The sequence below is a fragment of the Urocitellus parryii genome, chromosome 6, assembly GCF_045843805.1.
Source record: "Urocitellus parryii isolate mUroPar1 chromosome 6, mUroPar1.hap1, whole genome shotgun sequence".
In the NCBI taxonomy this organism is placed as follows: domain Eukaryota; kingdom Metazoa; phylum Chordata; class Mammalia; order Rodentia; family Sciuridae; genus Urocitellus; species Urocitellus parryii.
In genome coordinates, this window is record NC_135536.1 from 56,154,769 (window position 1) to 56,173,460 (window position 18,692).

Consider the following 18,692-nt stretch of genomic DNA (forward strand, 5'->3'; position numbering starts at 1 on the left):
TAAGGATGGAATTACAAGAACATGGAACTCTAATCTTTATAGCTCTACCTCAACCCTGAAGGTAGTCAGAGACAAACCTTCACTGAATCTCTGCCAACTCCATGAATTATCATGGGAAAGTAACCAAAATTAAATAACTGAAAATTCTTTACCATATCATGTCACTAAAGAAAATATGTTGAGTGCAGTGCTCTAATTTGAAACTTGAGAAACCAGAAGCTAAACTAAGTGAAATTTGAAATTTAAATTTCCCATTATAATTATAAATACATATAAATTTCAAATCAGCATACCAATCATAAAACAACAGACTATACATTTTATATGCTACTGTTTACAAGATCAACAACAAAATGAAAGACTAATACATAATACTGAATCTGTGGGCTGGGGTTGTAGCTCAGTGGTAGAGCACTTGCCTCACATGTGTAAGACACTGGGTTTGATCCTTAGCACCACATAAAAATAAATGCATAAATAAAGATGTGGTGTCCATCTACAATTAAAAAAATTTTTAAATAATAATAATATTGAATATGGAAAAAAAAGCCTCTAAAATATAATTTGTGAAGAAGTAGTACTAATTCAAAGTAACCCAAAAAACTTCTGTAAGATTTTTCACTGGCGTCATAGATCTTCAAATCATGAAGAAATTATTTTCTCCTAATTCCTCATATAATTCAAGTGTTCAACTGAAAATTGGAAAATTTTGAAATTATAATTTTGAAAAAAACATTTCTATTCAGAATATTTTAAATCATTTTATTAAATAATCTTGACAAAGATTCTGCCTATTTTGAATACTTTAACCTAATATGTATGAACTCGGCAATCTAAGCAATATTGCTTTCCTCACCACATTTATAAATGTTCTTCATTTTCATATATAGGAATAAAAAAAAATAAAAAGAAAAAAATGCTATTAGGCTGATGGATTTAAATAAATGTTCAATTTTGAACTCAATAATATTTAGAGAAAGGCTCTTTAAATTTTGATACATAGGATTTTAATTAAATCACTCTAAAAAATGCATACAACACGAAACTAATTTATAGTATTCATTTAATGAAAGGATTCAGTCTTTGAACAGTTCTATAAGTATACTTAAGATTATGTATAATTTTTTAATCTAAATAAAATTATTTAGTACCAAGACTTGAAAAGGTAGGCCTGTGCATAACGTAGTATTTAAAGTAACTGATTATTTTATTATATAAATCATTTCATGTAAAAAAAATTTAAAGCCATTAAAACAGTTTACTGTTTTCTTTTTCTTTAAATAACTTCATTTTACATTTATTTGGTGCTGAAGATAGAACCCAGTGCCTCGGGAATGCTACGCAAGTACTCTACTACTGAGCCACAACCCCAGCCCCCAGTTTATTGTTTTCAATTAAAAAATTTGAGGGCTGGATTGTGGCTCAGAGGTGGAGCACCTGCCTAGCACGTGCAAAGCCCTGGGTTTGATCCTCAGCATCACAAAACACTAAACAAACAAATAAAGGTATTTAAAAAATTTTATAAGATCACGTTTAACATATTAAAAACATTTTAACAGTAGCTTCTTATCATTACAAAATCATTAAAAATATATTACCGTGCTTCTGATTTTTAATTATCCTTTTATTTATCTCTTCACAATTTTTATGTTTCTTTGAAGACAATTTTTTATATTCTTTATTTCCAATCAATTCCTTCAAAAAAAGGAGATAATTTGCTTTTATTTCAACAACTACCATTTAAACAGGATTTTAAGCACATTTTTTTTTTTTGGGGGGGGGGGGTTACCAGGGATTGAACTCAGAGGGTGTTTAACCACTGAGCCAATCCCCAAGCCTTTTTGTTTTTTATTTTGAGATAGGATCTCACTAAGTTGCTTAGGGAGGCCTCAAACTTGAGATCCTCCTGCCTCAGCCTCCCAAGTCACTGGGATTATAGGCATGCACCTCCACACCCAGCTCTAAATTTCACTTTTCAACTAAAGACTGGGGAAAAGAAATATCAATACATTTACCTAGAGTTCCAAAGTTAAAGAAAAATTATGAGAATTATAGCAAAGTCACAATAAAAACAATATTAAAAGAGCTTTTCAAAATGGATTCAGGAGGATTTCAAGTGAAGACTTGTACAAGAAGATTCCAACTATGACCTAGGATTGTGGATTTTGGTTGCCTTCTGACTTCAGGCAGCTAGAATGGATAATTACACTGTGCCCAGAGAGTTAAGTTAGTGGATTCTTATTTTACAGATATTTTTACTACATATATATGGGTTTTTTCTTCTTTTTTCTCTTGGTTACATGGCCCTATTGCTAGTACCTGTTCAACACTAACAGCAGTTTCTTCACAAAAAAAAATTTGTTATTGTCTTATAGTAGATTAACACCATTTGTCCAATATAAGTTCTCACTTTTCCCAGCCTTCTATGGAACACTTTTTTTAAGATCCAAATAAAGTCCCTTTTACTTTTAGTTTCTGAGGTTGGACTGACCCACAAAACTGATACTGGTACTTATAACACTTGTGTCTTTTAAACCTTTTCAAGTACAACATTACCCCTCTAAACAAGCAGTGTACAGTAAATAACTTACCTGCTTAGAAAAGTAAGATCCTCCTGTATTTTGACTAGTATTATTTACTTGGTCAATTGGTGGTTTATTTTGACAATTATTATAGCCATTGTTTATTTCTGTAGGTCCTGGCAATCCACTACACTTAATATTCTTCATTTCTGTAAGTACAATAATGGACAGTTCAATAAATGATTACAGCAAAGGTAAGCTGCTTTTCTACATTAAAGAGCCTATTTTGAAAAAAAAAAACTTACTTAGAAAGGGCTATAAATTAATGTTCATACTTTTTTGGTGGTGGTGGTGCATATAAAGCAGACTATTATAGTTTGGCAAAAGGATGAAACAGAAGTCTGTCAGCTACCTCTATACCAAGAGAAAAGACCAAACATACCCAAATTATCACAATCAAGGTCATAAGTGGTGTTGGCCTTTTGGACGACATATGTTTGGTTTTCTTCTGCATCATTTTTCTTTGATTTTCGTATGTCAGAGTCAAACCCTGCAGTTTTCTGTTCTTCTCTGGCCTCTTCCCTGTTCTTTTCATTAGCCCTAAAGACAATTATATTATTTTTTTCTCTAATATTATTCCTTAAGAAACAAAACAACAACAACAAAAACAACTAAACCTAAAAATAAAGGAAACCCCTCAGATAAAGTTCCCCCTCCCCCAGCTAACTGTACTTTTTAATGTTACATTTTGATTTTTTCCAGATTTCCATCCCTATTCCACAAAGAACTCAAGTTCAACATATTGAATCAGAGGATTCATAAAAACATAACTGATTCCTATTGTATGCTCTTAATTCCTACTTAAGCTGATATTACAAGAAAACTATGGAGCAAGTCCTGCCAATTGACTGTTTTGTAAATAAAGTTCATTGAAACACAGACAGGTTAATTCATTTTCATACAACCTATGGTTACTTTTCTGCCAAGGTAGAGTTTCTGGAACAGACACAACATATTCACAGAAATACTTACCATCTGGTCCCTTACACAAAAAACTGCTAGTCCCTATAAGTTATTTTTACTATGATTAACTTTAAGCGCTGTATCCCCTATGGGCTCCTTAAGGACAAGAATTATTTAAACTCTATTTTTTTCAATGCTAACTACAGTGTCTGTTAAGTAGCTGATAGTGAATAACTACTGAGAATTAATGAAAAGAAAAAAGGTATTAAACAGCATTATGTCCTTCAAAGGGTAGGTGAATGAAGAATATTTCTAGAAATATGCTGAAAGTTTTATTTCCCTTTTAGATTTATTCAACATGGCAGAAATACTTATAAAGTATTATTTTTTCCTGAAACTCTTCTGAGATCAAAAAGAACTTCAAAACTGGTACCATCCCAAAACACAAGTACATGTATGTGAAGTTCATTATATTTTACATCTAAAATGCATACATTTATTAACATAAATTATACTTTATTAATGTTCATTTTTTAAAATTTAAAAGAATACTTTACCTTAATTGCTCTAGAAAATTATCAATGTATTCTTTCCAATTTTCTGGAAATCCAAACATAAATTTCCTTATGAGATAATATGGATATCCTATTTAAGGACAAATGACAAAAACAATTATCTAAAAGCCTAGAATTTTAAAGACATATCATTAATTTATTGAATCAGTCAAGAAGCATGTACTTTTGTTTATTATGTGCAGCATTTTTAGTGAGGATTCAGCAGTCAACAAGGTAAATAAAAATCTCTGACCTCGTAGAACTGGTCTTCTAGTATATACAGTTAAGCACACTAACAAGTAAATGTCCTGTTTGCTAGATGTTCTGCAGGAAAGGGGGATAAAGATGTTCATGGGAGAACAGCGATTTTAAAAATGGATAGTCAGGGAAGACCTCACTGAAATGCTAAGCAAAAGTCCTAAAGAATTAGAGGGAATGAACCATGTAGCAATGTGGAATTAGAATGTAAGAAGGGCAGAGGAAAGTAAAAAGCCATGAGGCAAGAGGATACCTGGTCTGACTGTGAAGTAATAAAATCAGTGTAGTTGCTAGGGTTGTGGCTCAGTGGAATAGAGCCTAGCATGTATGAGGCCCTGGGTTCAATCCTCAGCACCACATAAAGATAAATAAATAAAGGATTGTGTCCATCTACAACTAAAAGATAAATACATAAAAAATTAAAAAATCAGTGTAGTTCCAGTGATATGAGGGGTTAGTATTAGAAGGTTACACAAATGGATAACAGATGCAGTGCACAGGAGATTATAATTTGAAGTTTTGTGGTCATTTTATGGACCTGGATATTTATTTAGGGTAAGATGGGCAGCTATGGAAAGATTTTGAGCAAAGAAGCTACAAGATCTGACTTACTTTAATAGAACTGTATTAGCTGCTATTCTGAGAAGAGTCTGGGTAAGTGAGTGGAAAAAGAACGAGACTAATTAAGAGAGACTAATTAAGAGACAATTATTATATTAATTGAAACAAAAGGCTGGGTGTGGTGGTACACACCTATAATCCAGTGACTTAGGAAGCTAAGATATAAGGATTGTAAGTACAAGACCCATCTTAGAACTTAGCGAGGATCTAAACAATTTAGTGAGCACCCTTGGATTCAATCCCAGTATTAAACAAACAAAACACTGAAACAAAATATGAGGTAGGTCTAGATTACAGTGGTGCAATAGAGATCAGTGTTTTAAAGGTGTTTTGGGAGATACTGCCAACAAGTTGTACTGATAAACTAGACGTGGGTATGAGAGAAACTAAAAGGTTTAAAAATGCCTCTAAGGAGCTAGGCATGATGGCATATGTCTATAATCCCAGTGACTCAGGAGGCTGAAATGGAAGGATTGCAGGTTCAAGTCAGCTTCAGTAACTCAGATAGACCCCATCTCAAAACAAAAAATAAATTAAAAAGTGCCAGAGATATAGCTCAGTACTATAGTACCCCAGGGTTGAATCCCTAGTACTCTGCCATCCCAAAATGTCTCCAAGGATTTAGGCTATTCAGCAGAAGCATGGAAAAGTGGGGAAGAGTATTGGCCAAGCAGATTTAAGGAAGATCAGATATTAAATCTGAGATAATTATAAACATCTCAATGGAGATGTCAAATAGATAGAAAATGAACTGGATACTTAGAGGAGGTCTTGGTTTGAAAAATAACATTGGGGGTTAGGGTTGTAGCTCAGTGGTAGAGCACCTGCATATATGTGTGATTCGATTCTCAGCACTGAATATAAATAAAATAAGGGCCCATTGACAACTAAAAAAAAAATTATTACAACATTGGCATTTGGCACTTCAAACCTAAAACGATTCAGCACATAAATAAGTGTACAAAGAACCCTAAGTTACCCCATTACTTGGAGGTAAAGAAGAGAGAAATACACAAATAAATTAAAAAAGAACAGGCAGTGAAGAAGCATGAAAACTGAGATATGGTATTCCAGAAGTCAAATTAAAAAAGTATCTCAAGGAAGTAGGTAGATCAAATCCAGTATAAGTGTGTACTGGATCTATCAATGTAGAGGCCACTGGTGACTTTCATATAGGATGTTTTGCTTAAGAAATGGGGGTTAAGGCATGATTAAAGAGAATTCTAGAAAAAAGGGGGAGAGAACTCAAGAAAAATCTGCTGTAGTAAATCTTCTGAGTTATTTTTATGTAAATGAGAGCAGTGGCTGAAAGAGGTATGCTTAAAAGAGCAGTGTTTTGCTTTTGAAACAGGAGAAAATTACTGGAGTGATGTCCTCAAGTAAAAGAAAAATGGAGCTAGTATTTAAATGGAAAGACTAATACATAGGAACATGGATAGTACATTCACAATGAAAGCGGGTATGGATGTAAACAGGTAAGTAAATGCAGTGGGGAAATTCTCTTCTGAATGTTCCTATTGTTCAGGTACTCCCCTCTCCTTCTATCCTCTTTACCTGAGAATGTATGGGGGAGAAGGGAGTGGAGATTTAAAAAAACGTGAAATAGTAATCAGGAAGGATGGGAAAGTAAATAAATTAGGGAAATATAGTAGGTTGCCAAGCATCACCAAGGGACCACTAAAGAACTGGACTATAACTTGTTGCTGGTAATCAAAAATTTAAAGTAGAATATTTGGGTATGTTTTTTGACCTACATTCAGCTGTATGCAAGGAATATGCAAATTAGATTATACCCGGAAAGGGTTATGTCAGCGAGGTTTAATAGAGACAGAAACCAAGGAGCTCAATTATATTCTTATAAAGCAGTTCCTTATAAATAGGAAATTTTGAATTTTTAAATCACAAAAACTTAAACTGTAACAATTATGAAATTCAAGAAAATGATTTTGTAAAATTCTTATGTAAATTTTACAAAATCTAATCAATTGCTTTAATTTATTCGTAATTTTAAAAAAGCACATATACACACATATATATTACTATTAGAAACATGGTTAATTGCTTCACTTACTAAAATAACTTATCAATTAACAATAATACTTATTTACCTTCTTCTTTCATGGAAATCTTGTCTATCAATCCTTTTAATATATAAATGTTGCCTGATACAGTCCTAAGTTCATTGTGCTTAATCCGCTCTATAATTACATTACTGTGCCAATATATGTTAGTCATGTCTCTAAAAACAAAAAACAAAACAAAACAAAAAAAACTTAGTGAAGGCCAAATTATTCACATTTTATCAGGAGTCACAAAGTACATATATACATCTACATTCTAGCTACAGTAACAATACCAATATTGTTAATATTTGAGTGACAAACACTACAGTAGAACTTAACTGCTTAACTAATGTGATCTTCAGAGTATGTGCTAAGAAACTTACTGTGGCTAAACCATGTCCCTGATATAAAATACATCATTAGGATGGAGGCAGAGCTTTCTCTATCTTGTGCTGGCAATATTTGCAACTTCAGCTTAACTGATACTAAGCTTCCAAAGAACATTTTCTGTGACCCTTAATCAGATTTTTTTTTTTTTAAGAGAGAGTGAGAGAGGAGAGAGAGAGAGAGAGAGAGAGAGAGAATTTTTAATATTTATTTTTTAGTTCTCGGCGGACACAACATCTTTGTTGGTATGTGGTGCTGAGGATCGAACCCGGGTCGCAGGCATGCAAGGCGAGCGCGCTACCGCTTGAGCCACATCCCCAGCCCCTTTAATCAGATTTTAATGTTTCGAATTTTGTGCAGAAATGTAGTTTTTTTTTTTTTTAAGATGTGGTCTTGCTATGTTGTCTAGGCTATCCTGCACTGGTGATCCTCCTCCTTGGTCTTCCAGGATTATTATAGAAACATAATTAATCAATTGCTTTAGTTTATTCATAATAAATTATGAATCACAACAGAAACAGATCAGAACCATCTAATCTTCTGTGTATGTGTGTGTTTTCCCACAGTACATAGCCAGATGTTTTTATCTTCCATTTTGGAAAAGTACTAAAAAGAAATGTCAGTTTGGAAAAAACAAACTATAGTAGCAAATCACTGGCCCATAAATCTGCATATTCTTTAAATAAGCTAAGAATAAATGTAAAACAGAAAAAAATAAGAAGATAAGATGAATACTGAACATTCTCACTCATTAGATAATAACATGCTATTTACAAACATAATAAGGAAGTTATTTTAACTCAGCCAATGGGATAAAACTCATATTATACTTAAATACACTATTCTCTCCTTGGCATTCTTTTTTGCTTTATTTAACATTTAAACGATACTAAAAAGCACTCTTCTTTTGTATTACAAATATTAACTCACTTAATTCTTAAATCGATCTACAGGGCTGGGTGTGATGGCTCACACCTGTAATCCCAGAAACTTTGGAGGCTGAGGCAGGAGGATAGTATGTTTGAGGCTAGCCGGGGCAACACAGCAAGACCACATCTTAAAAATAAAAATGAAATGACAGTAAGAGCCTGTCTCAAAATAAAAAATGAAAAGGGCTGGGGATATATCTCAGTGGTAGAGTGCCCCTAGGGTACAGTCTCTGTACTGCAAAAAAAAGTATGTAATACTATATTCTTATTGTACAGATAAAGAAACTTGAGCCTGAAAGAGGGTAAATAAATAACCTAAGTCATTCTGGTGTAAGCATGAATAATAGGATTCCTAAAGACAATCTATACTACATCTTGGATATTAAGGAAATGGGCACAAGACAAGCAAAGTGAATAACACATACTTTATAAACTTCCATGTACAAACCTTAAATACTGAAATCCTATACTATTTATTACAAAATTTGTTTTACCACCAAGAATAGGTTTTGAAAATAAAAATTGGTGCTGACAGAGTGGCAGAATTAGGCAAAGCCCACATACCTAGATGAATCTCTTATTTTAGGGTGAACCAGAAAGCGACAATTACTTAATATGTAGCTATATGGCAAAGTTTTCAATATTTTAATTTATTTTCTGGATCAGTAATTTATATCTGGTTGTCCCAATTTAGATTTGAGAATCTGGACTAAAATGCAAGTAGTAAATATTAAGTGATCATTCATAATTAGCAGATAATACCAGTCTACTTATTAGCACCTCAGGAAAAAAAATAAAGTACCATATAAAATTGAGCTCTCACTATTTAAAGAACAATTGGAGAAAACAGGCAAAAACTAAGAAAGCTGGTAGCAATCAATATGGTGAGTATCTGCATAACCATTGTACATTTTTGCCTTTATAACCTTATGACAAAGTTTTTATAGCTTTATAGAAAGATACTATTTCTCTTACTTTTTTTTTTTTGTACTGGGGATTGAACTCAAGGATGCTTTGTCACCAAGTTATATTGGTTCTAAATTGCTGAAGTTGGCCTGGAACTTGCAATCCTCCTGCATCAACCTCCCAAATCACTGGGATTACAGGCATGTATCACTGTGCTTGGTTTCACTATTATTTATTTTAAATATTTTTTAAGTTGCAAATGGGTCTTTTATTTATATGCGGTGCTGAGGATTGAACCCAGGGCCTCACACATGCCAGGCTAGTACTCTACCACTAGGTCACAACACCAGCCCTCTTGTATTACTTATAAGCTTTTAGACAAATGCCCTCTTAAATTTTATTACAAGAATATTTAAATGTTATACTTACATCAGTTTTCCTTCTACACATATAGCAGTATTATTATTGATGACTTTAATCATCCATTCTTGAAGCTGGATTACCTAGTCAAGCATTAAGCAAAGAACATGTCTTATACTACTTCCAGGATAGACATTACAAATTAAATTATAAAGAAAAAACTTAGATCTAAGTAATCCTAGCAATTCCTTATACTCATCTATATAAGAATGTTAATCTATTAAAACACCAATTATCATAAGGGACCTAATAATTTAGAAGAAAAAAGAGTTACATACTATCAGCTTTGTCCCTTAAACAATTAGACCATTTTTTTTATAAAGCTGATGTACAGATGCATTTCAATTTTCTATAAACTCTGGTGACTGCTGGTAATATACATTTAGTAGCATTTTATTTCAAAGTGAAAGTATTTGAATAGCTCAGAAAACTAATTTTTTAGTGTGAGTAAAATCCCATTCAAGCGGAAAAATTTCTATGAACATCTATGCAAAAAAAACCTGTTTATATTTCATAGTAATTTAAGATTAAACTCTCTCTGATGAGAACAAAACCCAAAATTTATAACTAATTTGAATTGTCATTTACATTATATGATATTATACATTTACATATAAAGACAAATTCTCTAGTGGTGGTTTTATACTGCATCAGAAAATATTAAAATGGGAAGATAGTCTTTGTTACCGCTCAATTATGTTCATTTTAAATATTCTAGGTAAGACTTGGGCAAAGTAAAATAAAAAACATTTCTTTTTTCCCCTACTCCCACATTTGCAACTACCTGAGATACATCAAAGCATTGGTCAGATGAAGATAATATTACAGTAAAAACTAATACTAATACTGTTCCAAGTACCTAAGCTGTATTAACACATGCTATCTTCATAACACTTGGAGGCAGGTACTCTAACCTTCATTTTACAGATAAAGAAACTGTAAAATCTAGTTAAATAACTTGTTCATGTCAAACACATCTAATTAATGGCACAAAAGGGTCACAAACTGTGGAATTCTGCTGCCTCTAGAATCCATTCATTGTTTATTCAGTAAATATTTGTTGAGTTCTATACACTGTTCTAGACAATGGGGATGTAGCAAAAACCAAAATGGCTGCCCTCGTGGGGGGGGGGGCAGGAAGGCTGGTGGTGGGGGGGTTTGGTGGAAGCAGGAGGCAAGTAATGTGGTAGCATCCAAAAAGATAAAGATTAAGATGTCAGCAGACAATAATTACTAATAGAAATAAGTTTAAGATGTGAGATAATTGGAATGATTCTTCAGATATGATAGTTAGGGAAAGTCTTGGAGCATGGAATTGAACAAAGTTAACAGATGAGCTATATGAACAAAAAAGGCTGGGGGTGCTGGGATTGTGGCTCAGCTGTAGAGTGCTTGCGTAGCATAGCATATTTGAGGCCCTGGGTTTGATCCTTAGCACCACATAAAAACAAATAAAGAAAATAAAGGTATTGTGTCCAACTACAACTAAAACATATTAAAACAGCAACAACCACAAAAGGCTGGGGATGTATCTCAGTGGTTAAGCACCCCTGGGGGTCAATTACTGGTACCCCAGAAAATAAATAAAATTCAGATGAAATTTGAATACATCTATTTTGAAATAAATAAGTAAACTTATACCCTTCTTTTTTTATATATTTTTAAAATTTTTTAGTTGACAACACCTTTATTTCACTTGTTTATTTTTGTATGTGGATCGAACCCAGGGTCTTGCACATTCGAGGTAAGTGCTCTACCGCTGAGCCGCAACCCCAGCCCCATATACCCTTCTTCTTTTTTTTTTTTTTTTTTTTTTTTTTTAAAGATGTAATTCTTATAACTAAATGTATTCCACGTACCTTATTTTATAACTTTTATTTATTTATTTATTTATTTTTTTTTTTTTAAGTTTTCGGCGGACACAACAGCTTTGTTGGTATGTGGTGCTGAGGATCGAACCCGGGCCGCACGCATGCCAGGCGAGCGCGCTACCGCTTGAGCCACATCCCCAGCCCTACCCTTCTTCTTAAACCTGTATTTCCATTCCAACTCCTTCAGAGAATTTATCCTAATGTAACAGAGTTTGATGTTCTAAAAAACTCTTTTATGAATCACTCTACATCGTACATCTTCAAATCCTTAGATGCTCTAATTCCTTTTTTTTCCCAATTATTCTCTTTGTACCCCAAAATCAGGCAGGAAAATTTCAGAGCAGGAATGAATTCAATGTTCATCCTTAAAGTCCATAAGTAAATTGTTGAAGGATGTGCAACTAGAAATAGAGAAATATAAACATTAACAACTGGGTCTTCTTACTTTCAGTTCACTGTTCTTTTTATCATGCCACACTATTGCTACAGTAAATAATAATATAACATGAAATGTGCATTAGAGTTCAACCTCTTAAAGAAAGAGGAGTAACAGTTCTGGGGGTAGCTCAGTTGTAGTGTGCTTGCTTAATATGCGCAAGGCCCTGGGTTCCATCCCTAGAATCACAAAAACAAACAAAAAAACACAGCTAAGAACAAGTGGTACAAACAGAAATAAATATCTGCCTTAAAAAATTTCCTACCTGACTTTTTTTTTTAACTTCATTTGTAATAGTTTGAATTACACTTTGAGGAGAAAGCTTTGAAATATTTCTTTTTGAATTCCGAGGTAGTGTTACATGTAATCTTGGACTTGCAAGTATAATTTTACATGTATCATTCATGGAACCTGGAAGGCAAGTCATTATAGATATTGACTTTTCATTTTGTTCCTTAATTTCTTCTTGTGAAGTCCCATCTTTTATCACTTCACTATCAGAAACCATTAATTGATTACCATTTTTAATAGGAACACAATTAGTATTAAGAATCTCAACATTAGTATCTTGGAATTTTTCATAAGCAGAATCATTGCCTTCTAAAACAAACGTGTCCTTTTCGGAATTGGTGGTTCCAGTTGTATTCTCTTTTGAGTGCAGAATTTGTTTAGTTAGTTGAGCTCTAATTAATGCCTTATTTGATACTTCTGCAACTGAAACATTTTCTTGGTTTAGAACTGGAAGTTCTGGAAAAAAACACAAAATAAAATTTACAGAAGAATCACATGAAATTAAAAGAAATAACAATTTAAAACTCTTATATTAAAAAAAAGACTTCACATTAGGAATGTACCTCCCTTCTACCCAGTATTTCTCTGAGTACCTCTGGATTTTATAATCCAACCTTTTGTCCACAGTCAATATTTATTGCCTACAATAGGAAAATAATTATCTACAACATTTAACAATACATTGAACTAACAAACTAAAAAAAGAAACAAAATAAGAAAACAGTTTACCATAAGTTAAATTGTGCAGTTGTGCTTTCTTTTCCTTCTGTTCTTGAATCTTTTGTTTAATGGGAAGAATATTTGATGATTCTAGAGGAACTTCTTGAACTGAGGCTGAGTTTTTTTTTAAAAAACAAGTTGAACTGTATTAGTTATGCTTAAGAAAAAAATGCCTATTTATATTCTTGAAATAAAGACATTTAGGTTCAATAATGATCAAACTAGTATGGTGCACTTTTGCAAAACATGACCGTCATATAAATTTTCCCTTTATTATTTTTTCATGCCTTTACTCCATATATGTATAAATACATACATAAATTTCTCTAAGGTCTAATCTGCCCAATATAGACAAAACTATACTTACTATTTCTTTCAGTATCTTGGGCCCTGGCCCTACTTCATGCAAGGGGTAACAAGGCTCCTGGTTCAGGCACCTAGGACAGGCTTGACCTTCATATAGCAACACACACCAACCATCTGAACTGATACCAAGGCCCCATGTAGCTGGGCATAAGCCCTGCTCGAGAACCTGACTAAAGGACAGATGGACAGTCTCACACAGTGGCCTACAGGCTGATTCACACTTCCAGCCAAGAACTCTGGGAGTGAAGGAGAAGGGGACCAAATAATATACTACTAGACTTAGAAACCTAAAATATGGAATAAAATTCTGGTGCTGCCACAAACTGGGTATGCTAAGATTACGCATGAAATACCACCCAGGCTTGAAATTTCTGCTTCTGTTTTCTATAAATTTCTAAAACATGAAAGAACAGTTGAAGAGCAGTTACTTATTCTTTAAAAATTTTATGTTGAGAATCTAATAGCAGACTTAACCATAATTTATATGGCTTTGAAATCTCTTTTGTAGGCCTTCAAAGGCACAGAAGTCTATTGACATCTACGATAAATAAGGACTTCTGGTATTGCTTGCACTTTATACACTTTATTCTGATTTACATACTAGATCTTTTTTTTTTTTTTTTTTTTGGATACCAGGGATTGAACTCAGGGGCACTCGACCGCTGAGCCACATCCTAGCCCTATTTTGTATTTTATTTAGAGACAGGGTCTCACTGAGTTACTTAGTGCCTTGCTTTTACTGAGGCTGACTTTGAATGTGTGATCCTCCTGCCTCATTCTCCCAGGCCACTAGGATTGGAGTTGTGCGCCACCGCACCTAGCATACAACCTAAGTCTTGAATGTTTCTTGTGTATAGAAATGAGATTCTTTCACTCATGAACGGGATGATTATAGATTTAAATTTGTGCTAGAGAAAGAAAAACTGGGTTTATTTAATGTCAAATATTATACTTGAGGAGCTGGGGATGTGGCTCAAGCGGTATCGCGCTCGCCTGGCATGCGTGCAGCCCGGGTTCGATCCTCCGCACCACTAAAGATGTTGTGTCTGCCGAAAACTAAAAACTAAAAATGGGACTATTTATAACTATCCTGGGATTTTCTTAAAAAAAAAAAAAAAAAAATTATACTTGAAAAAAATAAGAAATGACTATGCTTTAATATGTATACCACTTTGGACTTATAAATCTTGATATAAAGATTTTATTATAATGATGTCATAAAAAGAAGCTTAAATTTCATGGCTAATTGTTATACTCTTGTACTCATCCTTAACTCTTTTGTCCTTCTGTCACTACATCTTACTTGGCAAAATTATAACTCAGATAATATTTAACTCCTGCCTATTCCACACCAGCATCTATGCAGTTAAACAGGGCTAGAGGAAAACTTACAACCATATTTATTGGTCCCCCTTTAAATTCATGCCCACAAATCTCAAGTAGCTCTTTAATGTCACCCAGAAACTCAAATTTAAGCCTAGATAATTAACTATTCTCCTCTCCTATACTATTCAAACCTCCACCTCCTCAAATTTTAATACTGTATAATATTTAAAGCTGTGAGATTAGATGGGATCATCAAGGAGTTAAGTCTAGAAAGAGAAAATGTTCAAGGTCTGAGCCTTGAACATTCCACCAAAACTGTCCTCATTCAAGTCAATGACCTCTAAATCACTAAATCCAAGTGATCCTCACTCAGTTGATGATCTTATTTCATATTTCAGACCATGTGTGAAATTTTACAATGACCCACCAGTATCTGTATTTACATACTGCCTTCGTTTTTGTTAACAATTTTGTGTCCTAGCTAAGGTCAAATCTCTACTTATGCATTAGATTCTATTTCCTTTCAACTATTCAAGGACATCATACAAGCAATCCATTCATCTCTTCCCACTGAATTATTCCCAAAAGCATATAAAAATATTATTATTTCACCAAATATTAAAAACTACAATATACTCTTTAACAATGCTCATTACCTCTTTGTTCCCTCAGAAACACTTTATCTATGGTCACCATGCCAATTTCTCTACTTACATTCTCTCTTGAACCCTTTCGTAACATTTTTATTCCTACCATTCCACCAAAACTGCCCTCATTCAAGTCATCAGTGACCTCTAAATCACTAAGTCCAAGGATCAAATCTTAGCCTACTTGACCTACTAGCAAAATCAGACATCGTTGATGTCTCCTTCCATTTTTTAAAAAAAATTTTCTTTGTAGTTGTAGATGGATAGCATGCTTTTAATTTATTTGCTTATTTTTGTGTGTCATGCTGAGGATCAAACCCAGTGCCTCACATGTGCTAGGCAAGTGCTCTGCCAGTGAGCCACAGCCCCTGGCGTGATTCCTTCCATTTTTAAGTATTTTGTTCTTTCAGCTTCTTCAGCTTCATTCTCCTGGTTCTCCTTCTTCCTAAACACCTTTCTCAGTGGCCTTCTACCCTTTATTCTAACTTCTAAATGTTAGAGTACTACAGGCTCAGACCTTGAACATTTTCTCTTTCTACACTTCACTCCTTGATGATTCCATCTAATCTCACAGCTTTAAATATGATTTGGTGCTAATAATTCCCAAAAGTCCTTCTCTGCCCTTTATAATTTCCTTAAATCCCAACTAAAAATTCCCAACAGTCTAACTGACTTATATGCTAATTTCTAACAGTCATACCAAAATTAACCTGATGAAAAATTAACAAGGTCCTCACACCATTCTTCCTTCAATCTACACCAGTTCAGTTAAATTATCCTTCCAGTTGGTCAGGCTAAAACCCCAAACCAACCAATCAACTAACTAACCTGGAATTATTCTTTATATTGCTTTTTCTCTTTTATATTCCACACCCAGCCTATGAATCAAATCTATTGATTCTACCTTCAAAATATACCCAGACTCTAACCACTTTTTAATTCAATCACACCCACCTCCTGGACCAAGTTAGTATTGTCACATGTATAATTGTAGTGTCTCTATTTCAAATCAATAGCCAGAGTGATATTTCAAAAACGTAATTAGATCTTGCTATTCCTCTGCTCAAAGCCTTCCAATGGCTTCTTATTTTGCTTACAGTAAAAAACAAGCCCCTATTTTTTTTTTTTTTTAACCAATAAGGTTCTATATTATCTGACCCTCTCTTATCCCCTCCTCTTTGGGCAGTCTATTACTCCATGGCAGAATAACTTCATAGTTGATCCTTGAATTTTCCAGGCATGTTCAGCTGTTACTTAGGTGTCTGGATCATGCTCCATTTCTCAAAATACCTGTATCTATCACTTCCTTCAAATTTTTGGGCTCAACTGCCACCTCACTGATGTTTACCTTCACCATTCCACCGAAAATTACAACACCCTCCAACTCTCCCCATCATCCTTATTCTGCCTTTCCTTTCTTTGCTTCTTTCTGCTTTTCCTCTTCAACTATACCATAAAAAATACTCTTTTAATTTACCTGAATGTGACCTATGCTCACAGAGGCAGAGATTTTGAAGCTTTCTGTTCATAGCTGTATCCCAAGCGCCTAAGATATCTGACTCATTAAAACACTTACGACTTTACAGCTGTTTAGCCAACACATGATAAAACTAACCTCTTAGTGAATTGTTATCTGATAAGAATGAGTTGTTTTCCTTTTCTTCATAGAAGCAGGTATGCTGCAATAGTTTTTTCTCATTTTTGTTAGGAGTAAAGATTTTATGATTTTCACTTTTCGGTGGTTCCAACAAACTATTGTTTCTTGATGCTTGTTCTTGCTTATCACGCAGTACTTTTTCTTTCATTCTTTGAAATATTTTTCCTGGTGATTCATAGTTTGCTTTACTTTTTAATGCATCCATGTTGGACTTGATAGCACTGATATCAAGACAACTGTTAGATGTAGTAACCTCTGTTAGCATGGTAGATTGAAATATGTTTTTATTCTTAGGAGTTGTCATTTCTAAAGACTGATTCTTTTTGTGGTCATTAGATTTTAAAGAGGAATTCTGATATTTGACCAAATCTTTTATAGGAGTAAGTGTGCCTGAAGGAATGTTGTCAAAAAAGATTGCATCCATGGACATATTTCTTTTTTGAGAAGAGGTCTCTGAAGACAAATGAATTCTTGGATGTTTTAAAGGTGTTGTAATCATCTTGATAAGGACAGTAGCAACAAAATCCCTCTAACAGAAAATCCAGTCAAGCAGAATTTTCAGGATAGTTTGTCCGCAGCGGTCCAGAGAAACCTGCAGTTCGATGGGAAACCAATCATCATCATGGGTTAGTGCAGAAAGTTTTATTTATTTGCTTTCCATAACAATATCTCAATTAAAAGGTTCAACTACTTATAAAAACACTAGATATTCTATACAGCTCACAAATCTGACTAGGATTTTATTTATTTAAAGTCTCATTTTTATTATTTTTAATAGATGAGCAACTTGATCTTTAATTTTACTTCTTTACAAAAAACAATATTCACCAAATAATATATCCAATAGCTCTACTGAGTTTTGAATCTGTTTTTGAAATTTATTTGAATATTAAGTTTTAGATGTTTCAATCTAATATCTGCATCAAAAAGCAATGACATAGGCAGTCAGTATTAATTATATTGTTATAAAAGATTAAGTTTTGGGGCTGGGGTTGAGACTCAAAGGTAGAATGCTCGCCTAGCATGTGTGAGGATCTGGGTTTGATCCTCAGTACCACATAAAAATATATAAATAAAATATTGTGTCCAACTACAACTCAAAACATATTTTAAAAAAAGATTAAGTTTCACAAATGTGGCATTTCCCTTTATGCACTTAAATTTTAAGGCAGCACCTAAAATATCCAAAAACAAGGGCTGAAAATTCTATTCAATTATTTAAATAATCTCCAATGCTGACTTTTATGCTCCAGAACACTTAGATTATGAGGTCCTAATTGAAAACCTTCAAATAGAAAGTAAATTATATTTATTTTAAATTTTTTTTGAAAAAAGGAATGCTATTTAGAATTTTTGGAGAAAATCATATACTTGAACATACCAGTTCTTAGACTTATCTTACACTTGATCTTAGCCAAAAGGCCAAGAAGCAGTTTCTTTTTTAAAAAATATCTTTATTTCATTTACTTATTCATTTTTATGTGGTGCTGGGGATTGAACCCAGTGCCTCATATGTGCGAGGCAAATGCTCTACCACTGAGCTACTACCCCACCCCTTAGACTTTTTTAACTTGATTCTTACGTATGAATTTTATTTCCCATACCTAGAAATTAAGATTCTAGGTAAGGAACCACAAGTCGCGTAAAGTAATTCTTGGGAAAATAAACAAAACATTTCAATCCAAGAGGCCTGGAACTGACTAATCAAGATCAAAAAAGACATCAAGCATATTATCTACATAACTTCTATGTTAA

At 33.5% G+C, this 18,692-nt stretch overlaps 1 protein-coding gene across 2 annotated transcripts in view; it reads right to left on the reverse strand.

Moving 5' to 3' along the window:
* Mis18bp1 (MIS18 binding protein 1) overlaps positions 1 to 17,436 on the reverse strand; it is a 30,755-nt gene extending 13,319 nt beyond the window's left edge. Inside the window, exons 1-9 of one of the 2 annotated variants that reach the window (XM_026412661.2) lie at positions 16,896 to 17,436; positions 12,951 to 13,055; positions 12,196 to 12,677; positions 9,633 to 9,706; positions 7,027 to 7,157; positions 4,043 to 4,130; positions 2,965 to 3,122; positions 2,592 to 2,731; positions 1,599 to 1,695 (exon numbers count right to left, since the gene is read on the reverse strand). In XM_026412661.2, coding sequence (XP_026268446.2) covers positions 1,599 to 1,695; positions 2,592 to 2,731; positions 2,965 to 3,122; positions 4,043 to 4,130; positions 7,027 to 7,157; positions 9,633 to 9,706; positions 12,196 to 12,677; positions 12,951 to 13,055; positions 16,896 to 17,436 — 1,816 coding nt within the window. The remainder of the gene's footprint in view (positions 1 to 1,598; positions 1,696 to 2,591; positions 2,732 to 2,964; positions 3,123 to 4,042; positions 4,131 to 7,026; positions 7,158 to 9,632; positions 9,707 to 12,195; positions 12,678 to 12,950; positions 13,056 to 16,895) is intronic. The other variant, XM_077800049.1, reaches the window with a different exon arrangement.
* Between the last annotated feature and the right edge of the window lie 1,256 nt (positions 17,437 to 18,692).